This window comes from Colletotrichum truncatum (assembly GCF_014235925.2).
Source record: "Colletotrichum truncatum strain CMES1059 chromosome Unknown Contig_0001, whole genome shotgun sequence".
Classification (NCBI taxonomy): Eukaryota; Fungi; Ascomycota; class Sordariomycetes; order Glomerellales; family Glomerellaceae; genus Colletotrichum; species Colletotrichum truncatum.
Genome location: NW_027222398.1, coordinates 8063737 through 8088779, shown reverse-complemented (window position 1 = coordinate 8088779; position 25043 = coordinate 8063737). Strand labels below are relative to the sequence as shown.

Here is a 25043-nt window from a genome sequence, read left to right as displayed (position 1 = left end):
GGAAGCAAGGAGATTGTGAGTTCCTCCGGCGGCTTGATTGTATAAGAGAAGAATTGAAGGACGCAAAGAAACTCTGGCATTGTTCGCGACGAATGCGGCGACCGAACAAAAAGCCGTTGAAGCTTCACCTTTTGGGTTGAAGTCGACGCGGTGAGACAACAAGAACAAGACAAAAATCCAGAGCATTGAGAGACAGCTATTGGTCCGTGCACTGTACGGTTCCATCATCCGATGTATCTCGTTTCGCTTAGTCATCTGTTCACGTCATTAGGCAGGTAGTATGAGATTTGCGAGCGTATGCATTTTCATGTTGGCGACTAGATTCGGTAATGTGAAAGTTATATACTAAAGTACACTGAGAAGCCATTGATTTAAGTTGCAGAGGAAGGTACAGACGGTAACAGAGATGGGGGTCCTGCCACACTTCGGTTTCTATCACGTGACTGACCTCCCAGCACTTGCCCGGCGCGAAAAGTTGTGGGGCCGTTTGCAGAAATGACATCCTTCCCAGACAGGATCAATCAGTGGAAGTGGGAGCAACCCCTGCACTAGCGACTCAACTAGCGTCCTTGCTTAGTGGAGGCTCTGGTTTGCATGACGGGGCAATTTTTCCAGGTCGCGACGACGCGCTCAAGCGATCTAGCGTCTGGCCTTGGAAGTCCTGCAACCACCACTTAACATCAGCGACGCCGCACTTCGCAACAAGCGTAAGCCACTCTACGAGATATTTTTCTTTACCGCGACACTCGCACCTGCAACAGAATTCAATTATTTTATTTTCGAGCTATGCGCCAGCCTTTGCGACAAACAAAGACTTGTTCACGATGAAGGACTGGAGCAAACAGACCGTGGTCCAACTCAAGGCTGAGTTAAAGCGTCGAGGGCTTGGCCAAGCTGGTCTCAAGCAAGATCTCGTCGCGCGCCTTACCGAAGATGATGCCGCCGCCGCTGTCGCGGAAAACGAGGCGGAGGCCTCTGAACCCGAGCCGGCTGACAGCTCTGAGCACCAATCTGTTGAGGCTGCGGAGCCGACCACTGATTCTGCGCCTGTCGATGATTTACCCAAGGAAGCTGACGGTGCCGGGCTCGAGCCGACATCCACATCTGTCGATGAAATCCAGCCATCCCCCCCGGCTAACGACGAGCCTGCGGCACCCACCGAATCTGACAAGCCAGATGTTCCGGCTGCTGGTTCAGAGACCATTACTCCGGCCGAACCCACACCTCTTGCACCGGTCGAGATAACTCAGGACGCGCAAAAAAGGAAACGCCGGTCGGAGAGCCCTGTTCAGTCTTCAGAAGATGTCGCCCGCAAGCGGATCAAAGCGGAGCAGGAGCGCGAAGCACAATCATCGGAGCCATCGGGTGTGGTTGAAGTTATTAAGACAGTGAAGGAGAGTCTCGAGAACAACACCAGTATTGTGGAGGATATTGCCAAGGACGCAAAGGACATTACCGAGAACGCAATTAATCCTCCCGAGGATGTGCCAATGGCACAGGAAGCGAATGAGGGGGGCATTGAAGATATCGCAATGACAGCGATTGAGGATGAAGCGAAAGGAACCGCGACAGGTGCATCCTCAGTCGAAGGTTCGAATCTAGAAACTTCGAATGATTCCAATCGCAGGTCAAAAGACGAGTCAGACCAGGCCAGGGACATGCAAGATGCTTCCGAGCAAACACAGCAGCCCACTCGTCACAACGAGGGCGACGCGATGGATGTGGAACGTGACGTGCAGCCAGCTATCCATCCTGCTACCAGAGCTCTCTACATCAAAAACTTCATGAGGCCCTTGCGCGAGAACGCGGTCCAGGCGCATCTAATTGAACTAGCAGCTCCCGCCGGCGCAGGCCCCAACGAAGACGACGTTGAAGAGTTCTTCGTGGATCAGATTAGAACTCATGCTTTCGCTGTCTTCAAAACCACAGCTCAGGCATCACGCGTTCGCAATGCCCTGCATGACGTCATTTGGCCCGATGAGCGTGAACGTAAGCCGTTGTGGGTAGATTTTGTCCCACCAGAGAAGGTCAGAGAATGGATCGATGAAGAAGAAGCTCAGGGAAGTCGTCGGAGAGGGGCTCGCTGGGAGGTACTTTACGACCGCGAAGACGATGGGTTTGTCGTTGCCCGCTTGGATTCCGGTACGGCGCCTCCTCCCGCCCTGACAGCAGCACCCGAGCAAACCAGATCCGTTCCTTCTGGACCCGCAGTCAAGGACGTAAACAATATCCCCCTCGGACCTCGCGCCGGACGTGGGACGGATAACGTGCCTCTTGGACCCCGAGGAGAGGCACCTCGCGGACCCGGAGGAAGAAACCCGCGGCAGATCCCGGGCTTCCCAGGAGGCCCCGTTCAAACCACGCACAAGAATCCCCCGATCTCTTTCCAGCCCGTCTCTGAGGATCTGGCTAATAGACGAATTCGTAACATGCGATCGTTCTACACCCAGGACCTCAAGCGAGACATGGGCCCTGAAACCGATATAAACCGCTACACTTTCGAACAAGGCGATAGTTTTGTCGATAGAGGACAGGAAGTCTTCGTGGGTATACGGCCTCCTCACAGAGAAGCCCAGAGACGTCGGGACAGGGGCGGTGGAGGCGGTGGACCGCCTCGCGGACCTCCCGCCGGTCGCGGCAGACGTAACGGTAATCGCCGTGGCGGCGGCCCGCGCCCGCTGAGCGATAGATACCTCCCAGGCATCAACGAGAGCGGTCCTTACAGGCAAGGCGACCGCGGAAACTTCGGATCCCGCGCCGGTGACCGTGACAGACGGTTTTAGAGTTACCATGGAAACGAGCTTAAGTGCGATACGTTGAGCTGTGCACTCGGTTAGGCTTGGTCGACATATGCGAGACCTACGGCTCCACTCTGGAGTAGAGGCGGTGCAACTTACGCCAAAGTACGACAAACACCCATTGAGGTGTGATATTATGATAAGGAAGTAGCTAGGAATAGTTGGATGACGACAGTCATACCGGGGCCACGAGTGGCTCCTTACGTACTTAAAAGTACAAGAATGGAAAGGGTAGACCAAAAATGTCGACTTTCGTCCTACTTGGCAGCCAACACGCACAACTTGAAAATAAGAAGGGGAGAGAAAAGGGCGTTATACCAACATTACCAAGAACAAGTTCTTAGCATGAATGGGTTGGACGAGAAACTGGAGAACTCGGGACGGTTAGGCTTGGTTGGATGACGTTTTGTTTTATCCTTCCCTTTCACATTCTTACTAGCTCCCGTTTAACCCTCGCGGCACGAGAAGGTCTTTGACTGCATTCCCTAAATTTTTTTCATCCCATAGAGAAATATGCTGCTGCGTTGCGATACCACCGCCTGCTTTGCCCGCGGGCTTTATCATACAGGAAGGCTCTTCCCCCCCTTTTTTTTTCTCTCTATCTTCTCTCCTTAGGAGTAGATAATTCAAGATACATGAACCAAGTCTCTGCGATGTGTATGCACTATTTTCGTAATACTGGTGATCCGCTGCTTGTCCAAGTATCCACTCGCTAGTCTATTCGACATGTTATCCTGAAAGAGCCACGTTGGATAGAAGTAGCGTTTGTTACCACCGTCCGCTCACTCTCATCGTTATTCAACCCTGATTTTCTCAGTCCACTCTCCCCTGCTCCTGTCATAATCCTTAACCTAGCTTCAGGTAAACTGATGCTATAACTTATTAGAGCTTACCCCATGAAGCAAGAAACAGCCCTGTGCCATCATCACTCTACCATTCATTAGCCATCCACTCTTAAACGAGCTTCACATCCCCCATGTTGACAATGTCGCAGGCGTCGTGGTAGACATAATCGACCATCACTCGTTGTTACTTGCACTTCTGAAGCCCATTCTCCAAGCTCCTTACCCTACAGCAATGTGACGGCGCCCTTGTGTAAATATATCGACGAAGACAATCCGGCCAAAAAAAAAAAAAGAGAGAGAAAAAAAACACTTTAGATATCGGTGAAATTGGTGTACATGTCTAACCGACTCCGTCCACAACGCCATCTACTAATGGATACAGCTAAGGAACAGCTGGAGTGGATTAATAACAGGTTAGCACGGGAGGGAAATTGCTGGCATATGAAAGGAGTAGAAACTGGATTAATGATGTAATAGGCGCCGGACGGTAATGATTGGCTGGATGAACAATTTCATTGCTGTAGATTGATTGCAAGATTCACTCTCAGAGAAACGTTTTCAGTTATACTTCCAAATCATGACCTTTTTGTATCATTTTGGGTAGTAGCTAATTTTGAGCTACGCTATGAACTATTGAAAAAGAAAAACCTTCGATAATGTCCGATTCCCAGACAAAGAAACCCATCTGTACCTGCCAAGACACCGCAAATCCATGAAGTCAAGACCGAACCACGAGAGAAACCACAAATAGACCTAAGCAGCCGCAGCCAAGGTGGTGGGCTCGACACCGACACGCTCCCTGCTGAGGATGTCAAGCATGAGAGGGGTGGGGCGGTTGTCCTTGTAGATCTTCTCGCTGTTCTTGAAGAGCTCGACGTTCTCGAGGTACTTGTCGAAAAGGTAGGAGCTGTCCATCGGGCCTCCCTTGGCCTCGGGGTGGAACTGAGTAGAGAAGATGGGGCGGGTCTTGTGCATCATACCCTCGTTGCTGCCATCGTTCAGGTTGACGAAGTACTCCTTGAATTCGCTGGGCAGGGTCGAAGCGTCAATGGCGTAACCATGGTTCTGGCTGGTGATGTGGCACTGGCCAGTGGTCAAGTCGAGGGCGGGGATGTTGTGAGCACGGTTGCCGTACTTGAGCTTGATGGTGCGGGCACCGACGGCCAGAGCGAGGAGCTGGTGGCCGAGACAGATGCCCATGATGGGGACGGGAGAGGTCTCCATCAGGCGGCCCAAGTTGTAGATGGTGTCCTGGCAATGAGTCGGGTCACCGGGTCCGTTGGAGATGAAGACACCGTCGAAGTTAGAGGCGACCTTCTGGATGGGGTAGTTGTAGGGGAAGACGGTGACAGAGGCGCCGCGGCTGACAAGGCTGCGGAGGATGTTCTCCTTGACACCGCAGTCGATCAAAGCAACGTGGTACTTGGCACCCGGGGACTCAACAACGAAGGGAGCCTTGGTGCTGACACGCTTGACCAGGTTGATCTGGCCAGGGTCAATGAAGCTCTCGTCCTGATCGGCATCGTACTCATCACCAATGGTAATCCTAGCAAGGGACGAACCCTGCTCTCGGAGGTAGGTGACGATGGCACGAGTGTCAACACCCGAGATGGCGGGGACACCCTCACGGGCGCACCAGTTGCCCAAGCTCTCAACAGCAGTCCAGTGGCTGTACTGCTCAGCAACATCGGCAACGACGACGCCGGCGCACTGGATGTGAGGAGACTCGAAGTACTTGAGGAGCTTCCACTCGTCAAGCTGGTTCGAGGGCACACCATAGTTGCCGATGAGGGGCTGGGTGAAGACCAGAATCTGACCGCGATAGGAGGGGTCGGTCATGGACTCGGGGTATCCCACCAGGGAGGTGGTGAAGACGGCCTCGCCGGAGATGTTAGAGTTTGCTCCGAAGGCTCGGCCCGAGAAGACCGGACCATCCTGTTTCTTTGTTAGCCAACTGCGGTTTTCTCATGCAGCTTCATGCACTTTTCGGTGCTCGGAGGTAACGTACTCGGATGGTGAAGGTAGCGTCGAGGTTGGCGACGGGAGCAGTGGCACGGGTCTGGTTGAAAGGCATGGAACGGCCCTTGCTGCCAGTGGCCTGCTTAGAGAGGAATCGGGTCTGAACTCGGAAACCAGAGTTCAACCCGGCGGCACCCTTGGCCGCGGGTTTGGAGAATTGAGTGGCCAATCGAGAGAACATGATGTTATCGGTTGGAAGAGTCGGTATGGAGTAAGTTGCTGGTTATGTCAAGAGACCCTTAGGACCTGGAGGCCTTCCACAAGTGGTCTGTTTCCATGGTTAGCTGATGCTGGGAGGGAGGCGGTGAGTCAACCGCAGAAGGTATCGTGCGAACCTGAAAGATAATCCTAATGACGACGAGTCAGCAACCGAGATTTCGCAGAATTGTTGTTTTAATTAAGAATGCAAAGCAATGCAAGCACCGACCCCAATGACCTCAGCTGGACGTTGCGGTACGGGTACATAAGACAAAGTTTTGTGTGGCGGGGTCAAGTATCATCACAGCTGTGACCTCATGCTCCTAACCACACAGAGCGAACAGAGATGGAGTAAATATGCATGCAGCAGTGACTTACCTGAGAGGTGAAGACTGACGGGCGCCCGTTCATAAGGGCAGATTTGCAAAGAGACAATCAGAAGAAGGTGTAGTTAAACTGCTCGAAACGAGTCTTTGGGGCTGTTGGGGAATATGACCGGAGATATTCTGCGACGTTGCACGATGCGGGAAGATTTTTGGTGATGAGGAGAAGAGGAAAAAAGCGAAAAAGCGAAGGGAGGCAGATGTCAGGTAGAAAAATAGAGCACGGGCGCCGGCGCGGAGTCACACACGTCCCAACCCAACCCGCCAGGACGGGGCCGGGGCTTTCAAGGTCACAGCCAGTAGAGGCGGCTTGAGAAAAATTAGAAAGCTTATCATTGGACCCTTTGAGCAAATTTGCTGGTTCCAGTGGGTCTCAGAGCTGTGATACGCCAGCCACGGGGTAAACTGAGAGGCAATGGGGGCTGTCGCTGCAGGGGAAACTCTCGCCAGATACTCACTGGGCCTGTAAAAAAGGACCCTCCATCTGAGGCATCTTCTAAGTACAGCCAGTAGTGTACGACGCAGTACTACTAAATGGAGACCTCCCCTGCCCCGCCAGGAAGGCGCGCCCGCCGATGTCGTTCGTTATCGCGGGGCTTTGACGTGAGGTAATACGTAGTGTACCAATTTGATTCGTCCAATCCACCTGAATTATCGCCCTCGTTCTTATCAGTTGTCTCTGACCGACATTGCATCAGTGACAAAACTACGAGGCATTGAGCCGGCAGATGGCACTGAAAAAGCGATATGAGCCCTAATATCAATTCCGGCATTGTCACATACTTCATTTCTGCCTTTTGTGCATCCTGAAAATGTCGCAATATCCAGATCGGTGGGTTCCGTTGCCAAATGGCTCTCTACAACACCGCCGTAGTCGGAGCCCCACACAACCGCACTCTGTAGTGTACTGGCAGTGGCCCCTTATGTGCACTAATCCTCGTAACTGCATGTGGGCTAGAACCTTGACCGGAGCAAACGGGGCAGAAAGGAGACGCCCTCCGCTTACAGCCTGTCGGGCTCTCCCTGGCCTGCTAGAAGGTCCAGCAAATGATTCCTTTGAACTCTTCACCGACTCGAGTCGGTCTCCTGGTCATGAAAGAGACCCTGGCAACACCATCTCCTCGGGAACCCCGGATCGACCTTTGGCTATCTGTCTTTTTCCTCGACAGTGTAACTGGCAAGCTACAAGCGTGCAATCCAAGCAATGGTTGTACTATGTATGCTTCAGCGGAGGTTGTTTGCGGTGTTTATCTTCTTCGCCGTTTCCCTTCGTGTTGATTCCTCCGTCCGTAAGAAAGTTCGCAGACTAAATACAATACCACCTGAGTTTCGTTTTTTCTTGATTCTGAACGATCACGTGGGCACTTGTCGTGTCGAGCAGGCCCTGCGTAGTGTGCCAAGAAGGCAGTCAAAAATCCTTTTCTGCATTACTATGCAACGTGCATCAACCTTACACTGAGTCAAACACCTAGATCGCACAAGGAAAGGAGTCGAGCATCGCATGTTCAGATGTGCACCCTCATTGCCCGATAAGTCAAACTCCTGATTAGAGCTTGTGGCCCAGGTCTTCCACACCTTCTCTGGTAGTTGGGTCTTGGGATTTCCCCCTCTACGCCAACCACTGCCTTGACTCGTTTGCTTTACAAAGACGGTTGATTCCTTACATTCCCACCAAGATTTCGTGATTTAGTTTCGGTGCCAATCTTGTATGCAGGTCATCATCTCAGCCGCGCAATCGAGAGTCGATCAGGATTCAAACTCCAAGTGCAATTGGGTTTATACGGATCGATCGTTCACTAAAGATTACTATGTAGGGGTAAAAATCACCACTACTTAGTCTAAGTCAGGACTAACAGGGGCAGTCGGATTAGGTTAGTCTTACTAGTCATTCAAGTGGTAACACATTTGATGTACTTACAATCATCATCAGTGCGCATGCGAAGGTATTAATGTCATTACTGTTCAAGGAAAACCCATACCCATTTCACTCCATCCAGAGCACAGTGCAACGAAGTGTTGTTCTCGCTCACCGAGAATGTCGCTGTATGAACCCCTTTCTTGAAGCTCATTATATGATATTCGCAGCGCCATCGTTCACCATTCCGTCATCCACGTCTGCGTTTAACACGCCCGTTTCCACCTTTTCTAGCAAAGCACAAATCGTATTTTTTATTTATTTATTTATTTTACAGAATATACAGCCTAGGCATCTTTCCCGTTCCATCAGTCTCGGCAAGGAGCCTTTTGTTCGCTCTTCCCAGTATAAACCTCATCAAAAATGTCATGCCGATAGTCAACACCGAAAACATCAACATCAGTATGAATGCAAGAAGATATCGCGGACTATCCTGGGGCCTGAAGAAATACGGCCCCCAAACATTTCCCAGCTGCGCCAGCAAGCATACGATCGCCGTCGCTGCCGCCCTCTTTTCCGGCGTTTCATTGAGTGCGCTCGCAGCCCAGCTGAAGATTAATGCCGTCGGCGCGTATGCCCCAGGGATGAACAGGAAACTCGCAAAGTACCGCACCGGCCTGTTCACCGTGGCCGCGGCTATAATGTAACCGGTCATTGCCACGCATAGGGTACCCGCGATGTGCAGTCCGCGGTCGCCGCGGCGGTCGCTGGACACAGCGACACACAAGGCCACCACCGCAGCCAGGAGGTACGGCGGTGCAGTGAGGACGAGCGTGATTGTGTTCGAGCCCAGCTCTAAACCCTTCACTATCGTGGGGAAGAAGCTACTTAGGCCGTGGCACGACAGAAAGAACGCGTTGAGACAGACCTAACCGCCGTTGTCGTCAGCATATCACCCAAGGTTTTTCCATTGGGAAACCACTTACGAAAAGCCATGTTCGTATATCTTTAACTGCAAGCCGAAGCCCATGCCACACAGTTGCTTTCTCTTTCGGCACCGACACACGATCCGCCTCCATCCTCTGCTCTGCGACTTGCAGTTCCCGTTCAGTCATAAGCCATGAGCAGACCCCTGTCCTAGAGCCAATATAATCCGGCAGAAATGCGAGCGCCGCAAAGGCTGAGGCAAAGCTCCCTGCACCTTCGATGATGAAGAGCCACTGCCACCCCGCCAGCCCTCGGACGCCGTCCAGGTGCGAGAAAACAGCCGCAGCGATTAGGCCTGCGAAAGAGGTCGCGATGAGCATGCCTGAGAACAAGGTCGCTGTGCGGAGAGCGAGTTCTTTTTGGGTGTACCAGCACGAGAGGACGTAAAAAACCTGGGAACAGAGGTCCCGTGTCAATCGAAGTTACTGCAGAGATACGCGGTTGACTTACACCTGGGAAGAAAGGAGCCTCTACGATCCCCAACATGACTCTGATGACGACGAGACTGGAAAAGTTCTTGGCTGCCGCTGTTGAAGCAGACACGCACGACCATAGTATCACGCAGCACGGGATATATATGCTCGGCCGAACGCGGGTGATGAGCATGTTCGACGGTAACTGTGCAGTCATATACCTGCATTTCATATCAGTGATGGCACCAGGAAATCACCAAAAAGGCATTCCGCCACGAACCCGACGTTGAAGATCGAAACCGCCGTATTGAACTGGTTCCCCACGAGGCCTAGATCCTTTTCAAACCCGTTCAGCTTCGCCTGTCTATTCTCTGTCTGTCAGTCTCGGCCACTAAACCGCAAGGTTCGTCAGATAACCCACGCCAAATTATTCCTGTCGAGGTAGTTGAACATGTAGAGAGTCCAGACTATAGGTAATAGTGACATGTCCAGTTTTCTCACAAGCCTCTTTTCAGCGGCGCGCCATTCGGGTTGTGCCATTGCTATCTCGCCCGGCGTGCTGCTTGACCGCAGCTGCTCGGCCAAGGGGCCACTTCCGACGGTCTCAACTGAGGCATCTTTGCTGGCGAAGGTAAAATTGCCCATGATAAAAGCCGGTGTCCAAAAGTATCGTATAGACAAAGAGCGCCCGACCTCCTGATGGGAGGAATGTAAGTGTAGATGGAACAAAGTTGAACTGGACAGCTGATATTTGAGTCCTCTGTATCCCGAGACACATCTCATTAAGCCCAGACGTCGAGTCAAGAAAAATACCCTTAACCCTCGACAATGAACACATCGTTTGTTTCGAGGGATATATACCCCATCCCTCTTCCAACTTTAAAACAAATAAGAAATCAAGAGCAAAGGCACAAAGACAAGCCGAAAGCGAGTCCCCGACTACGAGCCTGGCGTATACAAATGTGCCGGGTTATCCATTACAGTTGGGTTTGAATTGGGTGCGCTAAGCGTATTGCCGGTGACATGCATTGTGTTCCAGCCTCAAAGTCTATAGCCTAAAGCGTCGTTGTGCCCTTGCCCTCCAGCCTTGATACCGAATCTGCAGAGCGACAGTGCGGGACGACCCCTCAAAAGGGTGTTTCTGACAAAAGAAGCTCGGGCTCTCGCTCATCATCTCAAAGTATGTGGATATGTCATCGGACGGTGGGCACCTTGACTCGACCCGATGACTATCCGCGGAAGCCACTCCCCGTCTAACTGCAGCCCAAGGCGAACAAGACGGGAATAACGGTCGCCTCACTTCAGTTTTTCACACTAAAACCACATGAGGCTCATGCGTGGCAAGTGGGAATAGACTACACTACTCCAGCCCGCCTCTCCGACATTCCCGAAGGGACCCCGAAAGAGGGAGGGAAAAAAAAAGAGTCCACCCGGTGGATAAGAACTATACATAGCTTGCGTCATGAAGGTTGTAAATCAGTATAAATAGGACTGATCTTGGCGGCATCCGCGGACCTCAAATCGAATCACTTCGTTCGAACTTGAACGGACAGCGGACAGAGGGAAAAACCGTCACTTTTAACGATACATCACGTTATAGCTCATTATCGAAGCACAATCGCATAAGCGTCTTAACTCTACAATGTCGTCGGACAACAAATCAGCCCCAATCTCCGCCGCAACGCGCCTACGTCGCCGCCTTGAGGAAACAGACGACTTGATTCTCCTCCCGGGAGTCTATGATGGCTTCAGCGCACGGATAGCGCTGGAGGTCGGCTTCGATGGCTTGTACATGGTACGTCAGAAATCCGTCACTGGACCCCGATGATCTTCGTGCTGATACTACGCAGACGGGTGCGGGTACGTCCGCCTCAAGGCTTGGTCTTCCCGATCTCGGCTACGCGACCCTCAACGACATGCGCTCGCATGCCGAGATGCTGGTCAACCTGGACACTTCGGTGCCCCTCGTCGCTGATGCGGATGCGGGCTACGGAGGCCCGAACCAGGTCGCTCGCACAGTCACGCAGTACGCGCAGTCCGGCGTTGCAGGGCTCCACATCGAGGATCAAGTGCAAACCAAACGATGCGGTCATCTTACGGGTAAGGAAGTTGTCGACGTCGACGTGTTTGCTTCGCGTATCAAAGCTGCGAAGCTGGCACGCGAGAGAATTGGCTCCGACATTGTCGTAATCGCGCGGACGGACGCGTTACAGACACATGGATTCGACGAGGCGATGGCGAGACTGAAGGCTGCGGTCGCTGCTGGTGCCGATGTTGCGTTCCTTGAGGGCGTGAGGAGCGAAGAGCAGGCGAGGGAAGCGTGTAAGGCGCTGTCGCCGACGCCCGTATTGTTGAACATGGTTGAGCACGCTTCCACGCCTTCGTGGACTGCAGCACAGGCCAAGGATATTGGGTACAGAATGATGATTGTGCCGTTCGCGGCAATCGCCCCGGCGTATGAGGCCATTCGAGACTCTTTGGTCAGGTTGAAGGAGACGGGCGAGGTTGGGACGAAGCCTGACTTTACACCCCGGAAACTGTTTTCCATTGTTGGGTTAACGGAGGCGATGGATTTTGATGCTGCCGCTGGAGGTAAAGCGTACAGCCAAGTTAAGGACGCGACCGACTAGAGTCTCGTTCTCTGGGTCAACAATAGACATTGGTAGTGACAAGATGGGTCGTGCATCCAATGCACTGGAGCCAAATGCCGAGAGAACCAGTGATGACTGGGTTTCCATTAATGATGAATGAAAGTTGCTTATAATCAAACATGGTATCAATTGCCTTCAACTTACTCGGCCGACTCGTTTGCAGAGCAACTGTACTCGGTACAAATATGCAATCCCAGTATATACGGCGATTAAGGTACAAAATTAATTCGTTATTTCCAGTAACAGACGGAGAATGTCATAAGTCTATGTCTGGCTCAAACTTCAATCCTGACTCGAGCTTCTGAGCCTTCTTCAGAGCAGGTGCTGGGAGGTCGCCAACAATCAGAGTGATTTATGAGATGATCAATGTGGCCTGGGGTCGATGCTCTAGGCACGCCTCTTGCCGAGCATTTTGACGCATCAATAAGCTTATTGTGGACCTCAACATATAGCATCGGTGCCAGCAGTTCGAGGCGGCCAACACCAACCACGGCAATGATGATAAATGGTCTCGCAAACACCCAGCCTGTAACGCTTTGCTCATATGAACCGTCAAGAAACAATATCTGTTGAATTGACAGTCGGCACCACTAACGAAAGCGCAATGTCTAATTATTCTGCACAGCGACCAGTCTATCAAGCCGCCTCAAACATGATGCCGACCTCGCGTGTTCAGTGCTTTGCCCTAAGCCCGTCAGTGTCAGTACATCTGAGAAACCTGATATCACAGCTGAGTGACAAGGAAGCATGGTTTCAAACATGTCTATTGCCAAAAAGTCTTTGTTACAGTAATAGGCTATTAAGTCACACCCTTTACAGGGCGCCAAGCTCCTTGAGCTTTGCAACGAGCCCGTCGACATCCTCAACCTTGCCACCACCCTGTCGCTGGGGAGGCTCTGCACAACATCATTAGTATCTCGACTCTGATGGTATGATGATCGGACAAGAAGACCCGAGGTCAGGAGATACTCACCAGTAACCTTCAAAACCTTCAACCTCTTCTCAACACCGATACCGTAGTCTGCCAGCTTCTTCTTCTCAAGAGGCTTCTTCTTAGCCTTCATAATATTCGGCAAGCTTGCGTATCTGGGCTCGTTCAATCTCAAATCGGTGGTGATGACAAGCGGCAGCTTCGCCTTGACAGTCTCAACACCGCCGTCCACTTCGCGGGTGACGCTGACGGTGTCTGCGTCCTCAAACTTGACCTCGCTGGCCTGCGTCGCCTGTGACCAGCCCAGAAGGCCAGCCAGCATCTGGCCTGTCTGGTTCGCATCGTCGTCAATGCTCTGCTTGCCCAGAATAACAAGGTTGGACTTGTGCTCCTCGGCCGCCTTGCGCAACAGCTTCGCAACCGACAGCGGCTCGAGGTCGTCACCTTCCTTGGTCTCAACATGAATCGCGCGGTCGGCTCCCATAGCCATGGCCGTTCGGAGCACGTCAACGGCCTTGGGGGGGCCTGCGGAGATGACGGTGATGTCCTCGACGCCGCCGGGGGCGCGCTTCTTCTCGCGGATTCGGACCGACTCTTCGACCGAGAGCTCGTCGAAGGGATTCATTGAGTGCTTGACGCCGGCAGTTTCGACGCCCGTCTGGGCCTTGTTGACTCGGGGCTTGACCTAGTTTCGTCGGAATCCAAAGTCAGCTCTGCTGCCTCTCGATCACAAGCCAATTCCAGCGTCAATGAAGCGGGCTAGCTGAAACTCACAGCATAGTCAATGACCCTCTTGACGGGCACGAGAATTCTGAGTGCGGACATTTTTGAGCTCTCTTCTGGCTTGTTCAATGGCCCGGGAGAGTTGATGCTGTGGCGGTCGGGGGGTGGGGTGGGATAGAGAACGGGAATTGGAGCTCAGGTTCAAAGTTGCCTGTGCCGTGTCGTCACTGGGGAAAACGGAACCGCAGTTCAGCGATACCGGCTAACCTCGGGTCACCGCCCCACCTAACCCTTTTCGGCCACTCAAAGGAGAGACGCCGACTTGTTACAGCAAAATTCCCACATGGACGTTGTGCCGGTGTTCCCAGATATTACTCGGCTATTAGAGACGCTTTGTTCTGTCCAAATCCAATTGTCAGAAGCATTTCCACGCTACAGAGTTGGCTTGTCAAATCTGAAATGCACGTACGTGTGCGAAGGGAAAAGAAATCACTCGTCAGTCCTGTTTCCAAACAAATGATATTGCAACTAAATAAATGATATTCTACGACGTGCAGGCCTGCCAAAGCTCAACAACCGCTTATCCAACACGTCACCGTCCCAGAATGCAAACACTACCACTTCACCAGTCGTCCCACCCATCCTTATCCTTCTGCGCCGCAGGCGCCGCAGCTCCACCGGGCTTGTTCCCCTTGCCCATAGCAGACGTGCCGATCGAGCTGCCGCTGTTTTGCTGTCTTTGGTCTGCCAGGTTGGAAAAGCTGTCCCAAAAGTCCTTCTTGCTCTCGTCCAGAGGTGCCTGTCTTGTTCCGTGACCACCGTTGCCGCTTGGTCCCTCGACGAACCTGTTGAAGCCGTCCTGGGCATTACGAGCTCCCTGCTGCGCGGCGCGGCCAACCTGGCCAGCAGCCACCTGTGCGTGCTTCGCAAAATCGGATTCAGCCAGCTGTGGGACGACGAATTAGTCCTGACCTCTTCGTCCGGGCTGGTGCGGGGGGAGACGGAATTTTAGAAGTAGTAGAAGTAGAAGGGTCACCCACCTGTTTCGCTGTGGGCTGAATGTAGCCATCATTGACCGTTTTGGCCGTCTTAGAGACGGTACTGGTGAACCAGCCGAAGCCTTTAGTAAGGGCTGCCATAGGATCCTTTTGCAGGTCGTCGACAGTGGGCATGCCGCCGTCCTTCTTCTCAGATGTGGGCATGTTACCGAAGCCTCCGTATTTGCCTCCTTGACTGGGCGGCAAGTCGTCCGGCCTCGAAGCGTTCTCAGCGCCAAGTTTGGAGAAGTACTTGTCGTCGACCTTGACCTTCCTGCCAGGGCTGGCAGATCGGCTGTTGGTGCCGCTCAGCGGCGTAGCGGTTTTACTGACTGGCTTCGGAGCCGCAGCGGGTGCGGGCGCGGCCTTCTTTTCACCAGGCACGTACTCTTTGCCCTCGACCTTGGCCGTGAGCCTGTCTTTCCACTCCTCACCTACTTCTCCACTGTATCGCTCGGCAATGGTCGCGTCGTCCCAAGAAATGCCCCTCATCTTGGTGTCCTCGTGCTGCTCGAAGAAATTGCGCCAGTTCTCGTTGCCGCCGAGGCGCATCCGCTCGATCTCAACCTGCTTAAAAGCGTCCATGGAAATACTGCGTACGAATGAAATGTGCACACCGAGGCCTCGGTGCACACCGGCGCATGACAGGCAGATAAAAATACCAAACTTGGGGGAAGCCCATTGCGGGGATGGTGCGTTGCAGTCGCAGCAGACGTTATTCTTAGCCTCTTTCTGGATCGCGGCCAACTGAAGGGTGGCATAGTCAGCGAGGAGCCGCAAAGTTGCAATGCGGCAAATAGCGTTGGGAAAGTATTTACCTTGGCTCGCGTCTCGGGATCAACCTCCCACATGGCCTTGGAAGCCATCGTGGGAAGGGTTCAGTGTTGTAGCTTAATGAACGGAATGTGACGGCCAAGCCGTGCGAGTTGAGGTATGTTCGAGGTTGTCGCAGTGAGGAATTGTGGAGGGGCTCCTTATGTTGGATGCCGATAAGGGGTGGTTTGCCGTGGACCAGGGGACAGATGTCTGGGCGGACGTAAGAAGCTGGCCCTGTTGTTAGTTTAGCGTCAGAGACCTACTAAGCCAGGGGCACATGCCACCGGAGCCTCAATCATCTACTCGCTCACCTTTCAACGCACACACATAGAACCTCGCAGCAAAACGAGGGTATCATTAGCTACCGTGTTTTGTGGCGTGTGTCTGGCAGGGTCAGAAAAAAAAGAAGAAAAAAAAGCACACTGCAGACTCGCCATGTATGGCTACTGAACAGGGGCTGGGTATTTTCATGGGTTTCTGCTGGAGACTCGAAGGCACACAAAAAAGGTCCAGACTGCCGTCTGGGACACTTGGCTTTTGGGCCCTTCTAGCGCTACCAATGGCAGCACTCGAAACGTAGACATGCGCCACTGAAACCGATACTGATTCCCACTCAGCAGGCCAAGCACGAGGTAAGGTATCCGCACAATCCAAACATGCGGAGACGGCTCTCTCCAGATGTTCAGACGGACGCGAACTACGACTAACTATAGAATAATCTTCTTTTTCTTTTTTCTTTCTCTCACTGTGGGCAATCCATGTCTTCATAATCACTTGCATTAGTTTTGGCACCAATCGTCATTTAACTGCAAAAAGCTACCCGATTTTATTCGTTTTGCGCCGAACTTTTCCCTCTTCCTTCCAAACCGCCTCGAGCTAAAGCTAATGTACAACCCAGCACAGGGTGACGGAGAAAATGGAGGTAAGGTAACAAATACAGGAGAGGTGGTCGGTAAGATCATGTGTATTAATTTAGGAATGATGGCAGCGCTGCACATCTTTGTCTGGCCTATCTACCGAGAACGAGTCTGGAGAAAGCAGACGTAGATGTAGTGTCCACCTATGTGAGGGGCACTTCCAAAAAGAGGAAATCGTCGTAACGGATACCGCATCATGAAGCTCGTAAAGGCAACGTCCCTAAAGGCTAGCTCAGAGACAATATACCGGGGCTGGGTTGGTTGGTTTGCCTATATTTAGGCGGTGGTGGTAGCGGGGGCAGCGGGGGTGGCAGTCGCAACAGCGGCAGCGGCAGCGGGAGTAGAAGCGGCAGGGGCCTCAGTGGCAGCCTCCGAGGTGCCGTTGGCCTTGGTCTCCTCCTTGGGGGCATTGGCCTCCTCGTCAGTCTTGTCGGGGCTGTCAATAGCAACCTTAACAGCGATCTCACGACCCTCAATCTCCTTGCCGTTCATCTCGGCGACGGCCTTCTGCTGAAGCTCCTCAGAGGCCAGGGTGACGAAGCCAAAGCCGCGACCCTTGCGGGCCTCGCCACGAGCCTGGAGCTTCTTGATCATGAAGCGGGGAATGGGGCGCAGAGCGATCTTCGCAGAGGAAGGCTCGTACGCGGCGAAGAGCTCCTTGAGCTATGGAATGTGTCAGCAAATGTCACACAGTCTGTGAGCGACAGCAGGACTAACCTTCTCCTCGGTCAGGTCGTAAGGGAGGTTGGCGACCATGACCTTGGTCTTGGAAGCAATGCCATCAGCGGGGGGGCCACGCTCACGGCGCTCACGGGGAGCACGGTTCTGAGCGGGCTTCTCGGTCTTTCCGGCGTCAGTGTTCTTGTTGGTGGCGTCGGTCAAAGGCAGAACCTCAGAGGTAGGCGGGACATCAGCGGCAGCCTCGGCAGGGGCGGCAGCACCCTCGGCACCCTCCTCCTATGCAACGTCAGTTATGCTATTGGGCAGCTTGGGTTATCGATGTGACTCACGCGGCCACCACGGGCGCCACGACCACCGCGGCCACGGCCACGGCCACGGCCACGGCCAGATGGTCGGCGGCGGGTACCCTCACCAGCGCCCTCACCGTTGGCACCCTCCGCCTTCTCTCCAGCAGGCTCAGGCTTGCGAGCAAGCTGAACAGAAACCTTACGCTCCAGAATCTCCTTGCCGGAAAGCTCAGAGATGGCGCGCTCGGCCTCAGTGGGGGTAGAGAGGTCGACGAAGGCGTAGCCAACAGGTCGGTCGGTGCGAGGGTTCTTGGGAATGGAGACGGACTCGCTGTGAAAAAGGCGGGTCAGTATGAGCTGGCACGCGTGACGCAAGTGGGTGGGATTTTGCGGGGCTGATGAGGGAGAGGCCACGGGGCAACATCGTGACACATGGGGAGAGGCGGTCTGGAGGATAGGGCGACATCTACAAGGCTATGCAGAGTCTAAAACGATGTAGCATGATACTGGAAGCCATGCAGGTGGGCAACGATGTGCCTGGATGTGATGCAGTGCTCTGGAGCATGTGTAGTGATTGTAGCTTGGGGGAGGGGGTGTAGGTGCGCCTGGACTCGAAGCTCCAGCGGGCTTACAGGGGCCATGACGACACAGGTGAGTAACAACAAAGAACACCGTCGACTTACACAAGGTAACCCTTGAAGAACTCCTTCAACTCCCCCTCAGTTGTCGCGTAGGCCAGGTTGCCGATGTACAGGCGACGTCCCTCAGCAGCGCTGGCGAGGACGGCATCGTTGTTGGCGGCAGGCTTATCGGCGGCCTTGTCGGTGATAGAGGCATTGCTCAGAGCGTTGGTAACGTCATTGACGGCTTCGGAAACCTTCTCGACGACAGCAGACATTTTGGCGGTGTTTGGCTGAATGAAGAATAGGTTTGAGGTGGATTGTAGGCTGCGTGCAGGATGAGGTGCGAGATAACAGATGACGTGCGGACGAACTTAAGATCCGGTGACAGGAACTCGTGTTCGATAGGCTTGATGAATTGGAAGTTCGGTGAAGTTGAACTCTGAAACAATGAGGGGGGAATTTTCTCAGGGTAGCTTGGTGCCCTAGAAAGCTTGAGAGAGGTTGACAGACGACGTTGCGTTGCGCGGTGACACAGGTTCTTGATGTTGTGATGTGGAGGAAAGGAGAGAGGAAGGGAGGTCAAGCCGCGACCTGAAATACAAATATTTTTTTTTCTGGTGAGCAGGGGGGAACAAGGGACGAGGGTAAGCGAGGCGCAAACCCACCGAACAGCAGGTGCGGCCCACGTCTGGAAGACCATGGGATGGCAACAGCGTATCGAATGGGCTGCTGTGGCGGTGCGGGCGGACGAGGGTGCGGGTGGGTACTTGCCTATTGTGTCTGCAGCAGCCGGACAGGGGTGAGAAGGGGGAGAAGGTTCGAAGCACGAATGGAAATGACGGCCAGCCAGGCAGCTTCCTCACCGAATGACGGAATAGTTGGAATGATCTGTCGTGATTACCCTATATTTACCAACGGAATGATGATATGTTGAGGTCTCTAATACACGCTTTCGTTGTTTTCTTTTTCTTTACAGTTTGGTTTTTCCCCCTCTAGGACTGCCCTATGCATCTAACATCTGCACTAATATAGACTTGAGATGATTAGGTTGACAGCTGAGGCTATTGCAGCCGCTAGACACCTGTGGCACCTGCTGATGAAATCCCCAGCTTGCAAAAGACAGTTGCGACCACTTTGGGACGAAAAGCGGTCGGCGTCGACCCAGACCGGTACGTACCAAGAGGAGGTGAGTGATGAAATGTCATTGAGGAAGGATCCACGCGATAGTGTTAGACATGGCAGGTACTTAGCTGGGCAGCCACAGGGCACGGGCTTCACCATGCCTGACCGACACCACCCATGCACAGAGAATGCGGTGCTGCACCTTCTTTGCGTTTTCTTTTGCCGTTTCCATGTGTTTGCGTTTTGTGTGTGATGGCCTTATCACCCTGCAAAAATTCCTGGTCGCTCCTACCGGCTGATAAAAGAAAACAAGACACCAAACTATCAACAAAAAACACGCAATTCACCCGATTGGAATGCTGTCTGATCTGCCCAAGCGGTGACAATAACATTGGCCTATCAGGCGAATGAAATGACTCTTCCCCCGCAAAATCGTTGCGATGGGATCCCAGCCAAGGCAGCCCTGATCCAGTGTCCACCTGCTGATGTGCGTGTTCGTGGAGCCACTGTGAGCCGAAATGTGACACAGATCTCGGCACCTACGGTCTCTCTTCGCGGAGGTTGCGGATGCTGGTGCGCAAGCCCAGATCTTGTCCGGGCACCACCAGAAGCTCTGTCTACCGACTTTGTTTTCATTTTGAACAAGCAAATAACCTACTGGTGCGGTTCGCCTGCTTTGCGGGTAAGATCTGCTTGCTGCGGTTACAAATCCCGATTGGATACCGCAGCGTTAACTTCGGCAAGAGTTGCAGCACGTAGTTGCTTCAGGGCCCGCCTTCTTGTGGAGAGCCATGTCGCAATGCCATTCTCTCCCTTTCTCTTTCCTTCGGTTTAGCCATAGTGGCCAGCCGGCTGCCTTGAAGAAAGTCGCCAATGAGTTAGTTACACATTATCGGGGCCGACCAGCTCTGAGCCTCTACACGCCTAGGAGAAGTCCGCTTGCCCTGTGGAAGGCAAGCTTTTCCCCCAAAGCTGACCCAGATCATCTGTTCGGCAAAACTTTCCAAGGAGTCTAGCCCAGTTGTCGAAGAAGCAACTCGGAATTTTCCCATATTCCGCGAGATATCCAATCTGAGTATACACCTTGAGTACGCAGGGTACCATCCAGGCAATATGCACATGGTCTGATGGTTACCCGTCAACTTTGAACCCCAAATCGCCACCTCGATGCTGTTGGTTCACGAGACATGCGCCGGAAATTTAAACACATGGGTCCACCTCCAGACGACTGGCACACTACGTCGACCGATTGAGTTGCCTTGCTCTATGTCCAACCCTGTCTTAACCACCAGCCTCAGCTACGCTAACGTAGGACAACTAACGGCAGGGTCTGGTCTCTAGAAGCGGCTGCTTGCCCTCTTGAGTAGCCTCTAAATTAAGATGGAAGAAAAACAAAACACAAACGATTTTACAGGGTACTGCAGCGAGGCTGAGGCAGATACCACGTTCAAGTGTGACCTAAATATTGACAGCGCGTTGTCTAGCCAGGAGTTTGGTGAGGCTGGCTCAATTGTGCGCACTCACACACCTTGACCGCTGGTCTGGCCGTCTTTAGAATTGGCTCGGGCGGATGCCAATTAGGGACCCGTGTCCCGCCCCCAGTCGACATCGCATTCCCGTATCCATGGGACCGCGGAGAGCTGCTTTTGTGTCCGAAATTGGACCAGAGAGGCCAAATTTCCCATGGCCCACTGGATTTCGCGGAGCGCATTAAGATTTTGGGGAGGTTGCCCTGGTATCTTGCGCTAAGACTCCAGGGGTCTCAACGGTGCCACGCAGGGGGAACCAGCACGGGAAATAAGGATGAGGGCAGAATTTTCGACTCATCCGGCTTCTCTAATTATTTTGGCATTATCATATCCGACATTCAATATCTGAAAGCAATAGATCTAATACGAGTCGATAGGGGAGTTTTATCATGGCTTCGATCCACAAGCAATTTCCTATTATTGTGGCTGCGGAAAAAGGTATTTTTGAGCTGCGATAGACTCGCAGTTTTATCGAGGCAATATTGACGTTGGAGGGATGTGACAACAGTAGTTTGGGACTGATGATGAGGCGGCCGCCTGAGTCGGGAAGCTTTTCCTGACTTGCCTCGCCTTACCTTTAGCTGGCTATTGGGTCCATCACTAATCGCCTTGGGTTTTCCCCACAGGGCCATCATCAGAATGGGGCGCTGTCCGCTCGCCTTGCCTCAAGGGTGATACTGGCGTCGCCCTCCCGTGCCCGCGGTGGCCCGCCCAGCCGTTACCTCACATGCAAGGCCCAGAGCCGCCGTATCTTGGGGGGCCACAACCCACCTGTTGGCGCTCTATTCCCAAGAGGATTAGCGATTATGTCCCGGCACTTAGCCCAGTGCCTCTCTCTGCTTTGGTTGTTCCTCGTTGGGGACATGTGGCGCATACGCCTCTGGCACGGATCTCGGGGAAATACCCATGCTGTGGCTGAAAGATCTTCACAATCACCCTGAAGTGTTCAAACCACAAACACTCTACCTGGATGACATGTTTACTCAGGGCGACAAAACTGAATCGACTTTGTGAATATTCCTTTTTTTCGCTCTCCATATTGCTGTTTAGCGTAATGTCTTGGTCAACTTGTAATGGGTTAGGCACGTGATCCTCCCCGCACTACATGCTGTGCCTAGCCAGCCCGAGGGTTCGTAGCTCCGATGCCGCTGGAGGGGCGAAGAAAAACATCTCCGAAACCTGCGCACTAACGAATCCTGGAGTTGCATTTACTAAGAGTCACGGCATCCACGACTAAGACACTTATCACAACGGTTATCGAGGGCGACATTTCCAACATTCTCTTTCTTGGAGATTTGGTTGTTGCAATTACTCTCGTCATTCAAATTGGAATGTGCTAAAAAATCGAGTTAGAAATTGGGGAGGCTTTTTCTTTTTTTTTTTTTTTTTTTTTACCAGCAAAAAGAAATGGCGACCTTGGAGAGCGGTCCTGAGCCGGCCCATGTGGCCGACCTTCCCGGCCGGTCCATGCTGGTCCTTTACGGCTCAGAGACCGGCAACAGCCAGGACATCGCCGAAGAGCTGGGACGGAACGCCCAGCGCCTGCACTTCAAGGTCAAAGTTGATGAGATGAACGGAGTCCAGTTGGTACGTCAATGCCCTTTTTCTGAGTTCTCGGCCAGCGATTCTGCAGGCTTGTTTGCCATTGAACTCCTATGGGTTCCAGGTCCTTGTAATCCAATAAGCAAACCCCTGTTAACCAGTGTTTCCGTAGAGTATGCTGCTGCAGTTCACGCTGGTCGTCTTCGTCATCTCGACGACAGGCCAGGGAGATATGCCCCGCAATTCGACCACCTTCTGGAAGAGCCTTTTGAGAAAAAGGCTGCCGCCGGGTTGTCTCGGCGCCGTCAAGTTTACGACGTTTGGGCTTGGCGATAGCATGTACATCAAGTATGTTGCCTTGGTGTTAATGTTGACTGACCACCCCTGCTGTTATGAATTTGACAAAGTCTGACATGTCTTTACTCCTAGGTTCAACTGGGCTGCTAGGAAGCTCCACAAACGGCTCGAGCAGCTAGGAGCTCAGGAGTTCTATCCTCGGGGCGAGGCTGATGAACAAGACTCTGATGGGTATGTTTCTATCATGACAGATGCTTGCTGTTTCTTTTTAATATGCTTTCGTTTTCCTCGCATCCATTGTGCCAAGTGGCCAGCTGCTAGTCGTGGGCAGCCTTAAGTACGGTTCTTCGTCTTAAGTCAGTTTCGGCCGATTCTACACCACTTGCCTAACATCAGTATATCTTACTGCTCTGCTCGTCTTATTCGTCTATTTCAAATCACGAGGCTTGATAATTTCGTCAGAATAAGTTGGATGAAGCAGACACAATCTGAGGACCTTAACGAGGATCATTCGTTATGTCTATAACTCCCCGGTTTTTTTTTTTTTTTTTTTTTTTTTTCATTAACAACACGAGGTTAGAAGACATCTTCCACCGAAAAGGTGCTTCATAGAACCTCTTCGTGCGTTTCTACACCCAAAGTCTGTTTAGTCTATGCATGGAAATGGACGGTCTAGAGTAGCCGCTACCAAATGGCTAGATTGACGTCAATATTTATGTTCGAAGAAAATGAACTAGAAATGGCTAAACAGACGAGTGTCTATTGCTTCACCAACCGATCTCTCGCCTTAAGGATTACCTCACCAGCTATTTCTCGCAGAAAAGTTGCTTACCAATGCCATTAGTGCCGACGAAAGATATATGCCTTGGGCTGCAGATCTTCGAAAGAAACTCCTCGAGCTGTACCCCCTCCCATCAGATCTCGCCCCTATCCCGGATGACGCCCTCTTGCCCCCGAGATACAGCATCTCACTGGCTCCGCCATCGGGAACAACACAGACTCCCTCGATTAACGTCAACGGTCACGCCAGCAAACTGCGGCCCCAAAGCTCCGAACCATCTGTTGATGAACTGGTTGAAAAGACGGAGTCGATGACAGTCGCTGAAACTCCGCCACAAGCTCTCCTTCCGATCCCCGCCAGCCAGACGGCCTCCCTCTCACAAAACAACCGCGTGACTCCTTCGACGCACTTCCAAGATGTCCGCCAAATCCGTCTCTCCGTCCCCGGCCAACCCGCGATAAACCCCTTTGACAGCTTGACAATCTACCCCAAAAACTTCCCCCTCGATGTCCAAAAGCTCATCGACCTAATGCACTGGGAGTCGGTCGCAGACACACCCCTCTCTCTACCCTCAGACCTTCCCCGAGGGCTCTTTGTAGATGTCGACGGTCCAGTTACTTTACGCGACCTGCTCACCCACAACCTCGACATCACGAGTATCCCCCGCCGCAGCTTCCTCAAGGAAATGTCCTACTTCACCACCGACGAATACCACAAGGAGCGACTACTCGAGTTCACGATGCGCGAGTACACCGACGAGTTCTACGACTACACCACGCGCCCGCGCCGCACCATCCTTGAAGTCCTCGAAGAGTTCACCTCCGTCAGGATACCACTGAGCAGAGTGCTCGACATGTTCCCCATCATGCGCGGGCGGGACTTCAGCATCGCCAGCGTCAGCCACGAAGGCCCGTCAACCAGCATTGATCTACTAGTGGCGCTGGTGAAGTACAAGACCGTCCTCCGCAAGATCCGCCAGGGCCTCTGCTCGCGATATCTCGAGTCCCTACCCATGGGGACACCGCTCCGGATAACGCTGAACCGCAGCTCCGCATCGCTCCACGGCCCCATGAACGCCCGTAGACCGCTGGTGGCGGTCGCGACCGGCACGGGCGTAGCGCCCCTTCGTCTTTTTGTCGAGGAGCGCTTGTCGCACCAGGGGATGGGCGAGACGGCTATATTCTTCGGTAATCGCAGCAGGCACGCGGATTTCCATTTCAAGCATGTGTGGGAAGACCTCGAGACACAGCGGGCTGCTGCGGAAGGAGGCCCGTCAGGGAAAATTGAGGTTTACACGGCCTTCTCCCGCGACAAGGACACGCCTCGCGAGTACGTCCAGGATGTGATTCGCAAGCAGACCGAAAAGGTTAGATCCATGGTGGCCTCTAACGCCATCTTTGTTATCTGCGGCGGTAGCCTCAAGATGTCTCGCGCAGTTAAGGAGGCTGTCAAGAGCTGCCTGGCCGAGGACAAGGATACTTATCCTGACGAGGCGGCGGTCGAGGCCGCCTTTGGAAAATTGACTTGGTGGGAGGAGATTTGGTAAACTCGACATATCCGCTTCAGTCTATAGGCATGGGTTATTTTCATGGGAGAGAGAGAGAGAAT

At 52.9% G+C, this 25043-nt stretch overlaps 9 protein-coding genes across 9 annotated transcripts; 4 read left to right on the top strand and 5 right to left on the bottom strand.

Annotated features, from left to right (window-relative positions):
• Positions 1 to 824: 824 nt before the first annotated feature.
• Positions 825 to 2783, top strand: CTRU02_202230 (sap domain-containing protein; the record flags this gene model as incomplete). Its single annotated transcript, XM_036719636.1, has 1 exon — positions 825 to 2783. The coding sequence occupies one exon, from the start codon at positions 825 to 827 to the stop codon at positions 2781 to 2783; it is 1959 nt and encodes a 652-aa protein (XP_036588338.1).
• Positions 2784 to 4396: 1613 nt separating this feature from the next.
• CTRU02_202229 (carbamoyl-phosphate small subunit) lies at positions 4397 to 5482 on the bottom strand (the record flags this gene model as incomplete). The annotated part of the gene is made up of 1 exon (XM_036719635.2): positions 4397 to 5482. The coding sequence occupies one exon, from the start codon at positions 5480 to 5482 to the stop codon at positions 4397 to 4399; it is 1086 nt and encodes a 361-aa protein (XP_036588337.2).
• Positions 5483 to 8429: 2947 nt separating this feature from the next.
• CTRU02_202227 (major facilitator superfamily transporter) lies at positions 8430 to 10143 on the bottom strand (the record flags this gene model as incomplete). Its single annotated transcript, XM_036719634.1, has 5 exons — positions 8430 to 9026; positions 9085 to 9477; positions 9536 to 9719; positions 9779 to 9862; positions 9920 to 10143. The coding sequence occupies 5 exons, from the start codon at positions 10141 to 10143 to the stop codon at positions 8430 to 8432; spliced, it is 1482 nt and encodes a 493-aa protein (XP_036588336.1).
• CTRU02_202228 (uncharacterized protein) lies at positions 8563 to 8805 on the top strand (the record flags this gene model as incomplete). Its single annotated transcript, XM_070204006.1, has 1 exon — positions 8563 to 8805. One exon carries the CDS (start codon positions 8563 to 8565, stop codon positions 8803 to 8805), a length of 243 nt encoding a protein of 80 aa, XP_070062588.1.
• Positions 10144 to 11140: 997 nt separating the features above from the next.
• CTRU02_202226 (carboxyphosphonoenolpyruvate) lies at positions 11141 to 12128 on the top strand (the record flags this gene model as incomplete). The annotated part of the gene is made up of 2 exons (XM_036719633.1): positions 11141 to 11293; positions 11349 to 12128. 2 exons carry the CDS (start codon positions 11141 to 11143, stop codon positions 12126 to 12128), a joined length of 933 nt encoding a protein of 310 aa, XP_036588335.1.
• Positions 12129 to 12962: 834 nt separating this feature from the next.
• CTRU02_202225 (electron transfer flavoprotein domain-containing protein) lies at positions 12963 to 13905 on the bottom strand (the record flags this gene model as incomplete). Its single annotated transcript, XM_036719632.1, has 3 exons — positions 12963 to 13045; positions 13123 to 13765; positions 13855 to 13905. 3 exons carry the CDS (start codon positions 13903 to 13905, stop codon positions 12963 to 12965), a joined length of 777 nt encoding a protein of 258 aa, XP_036588334.1.
• A 520-nt stretch (positions 13906 to 14425) lies between these two features.
• On the bottom strand, positions 14426 to 15706 carry CTRU02_202224 (ADP-ribosylation factor GTPase-activating protein GCS1; the record flags this gene model as incomplete). The annotated part of the gene is made up of 3 exons (XM_070204005.1): positions 14426 to 14749; positions 14844 to 15587; positions 15659 to 15706. The coding sequence occupies 3 exons, from the start codon at positions 15704 to 15706 to the stop codon at positions 14426 to 14428; spliced, it is 1116 nt and encodes a 371-aa protein (XP_070062587.1).
• Positions 15707 to 16849: 1143 nt separating this feature from the next.
• Positions 16850 to 18439, bottom strand: CTRU02_202223 (rnp domain protein; the record flags this gene model as incomplete). The annotated part of the gene is made up of 4 exons (XM_036719630.1): positions 16850 to 17236; positions 17291 to 17530; positions 17584 to 17872; positions 18225 to 18439. 4 exons carry the CDS (start codon positions 18437 to 18439, stop codon positions 16850 to 16852), a joined length of 1131 nt encoding a protein of 376 aa, XP_036588332.1.
• Positions 18440 to 23514: 5075 nt separating this feature from the next.
• CTRU02_202222 (NADPH-dependent diflavin oxidoreductase 1) lies at positions 23515 to 24981 on the top strand (the record flags this gene model as incomplete). The annotated part of the gene is made up of 2 exons (XM_036719629.1): positions 23515 to 23628; positions 23662 to 24981. 2 exons carry the CDS (start codon positions 23515 to 23517, stop codon positions 24979 to 24981), a joined length of 1434 nt encoding a protein of 477 aa, XP_036588331.1.
• Between the last annotated feature and the right edge of the window lie 62 nt (positions 24982 to 25043).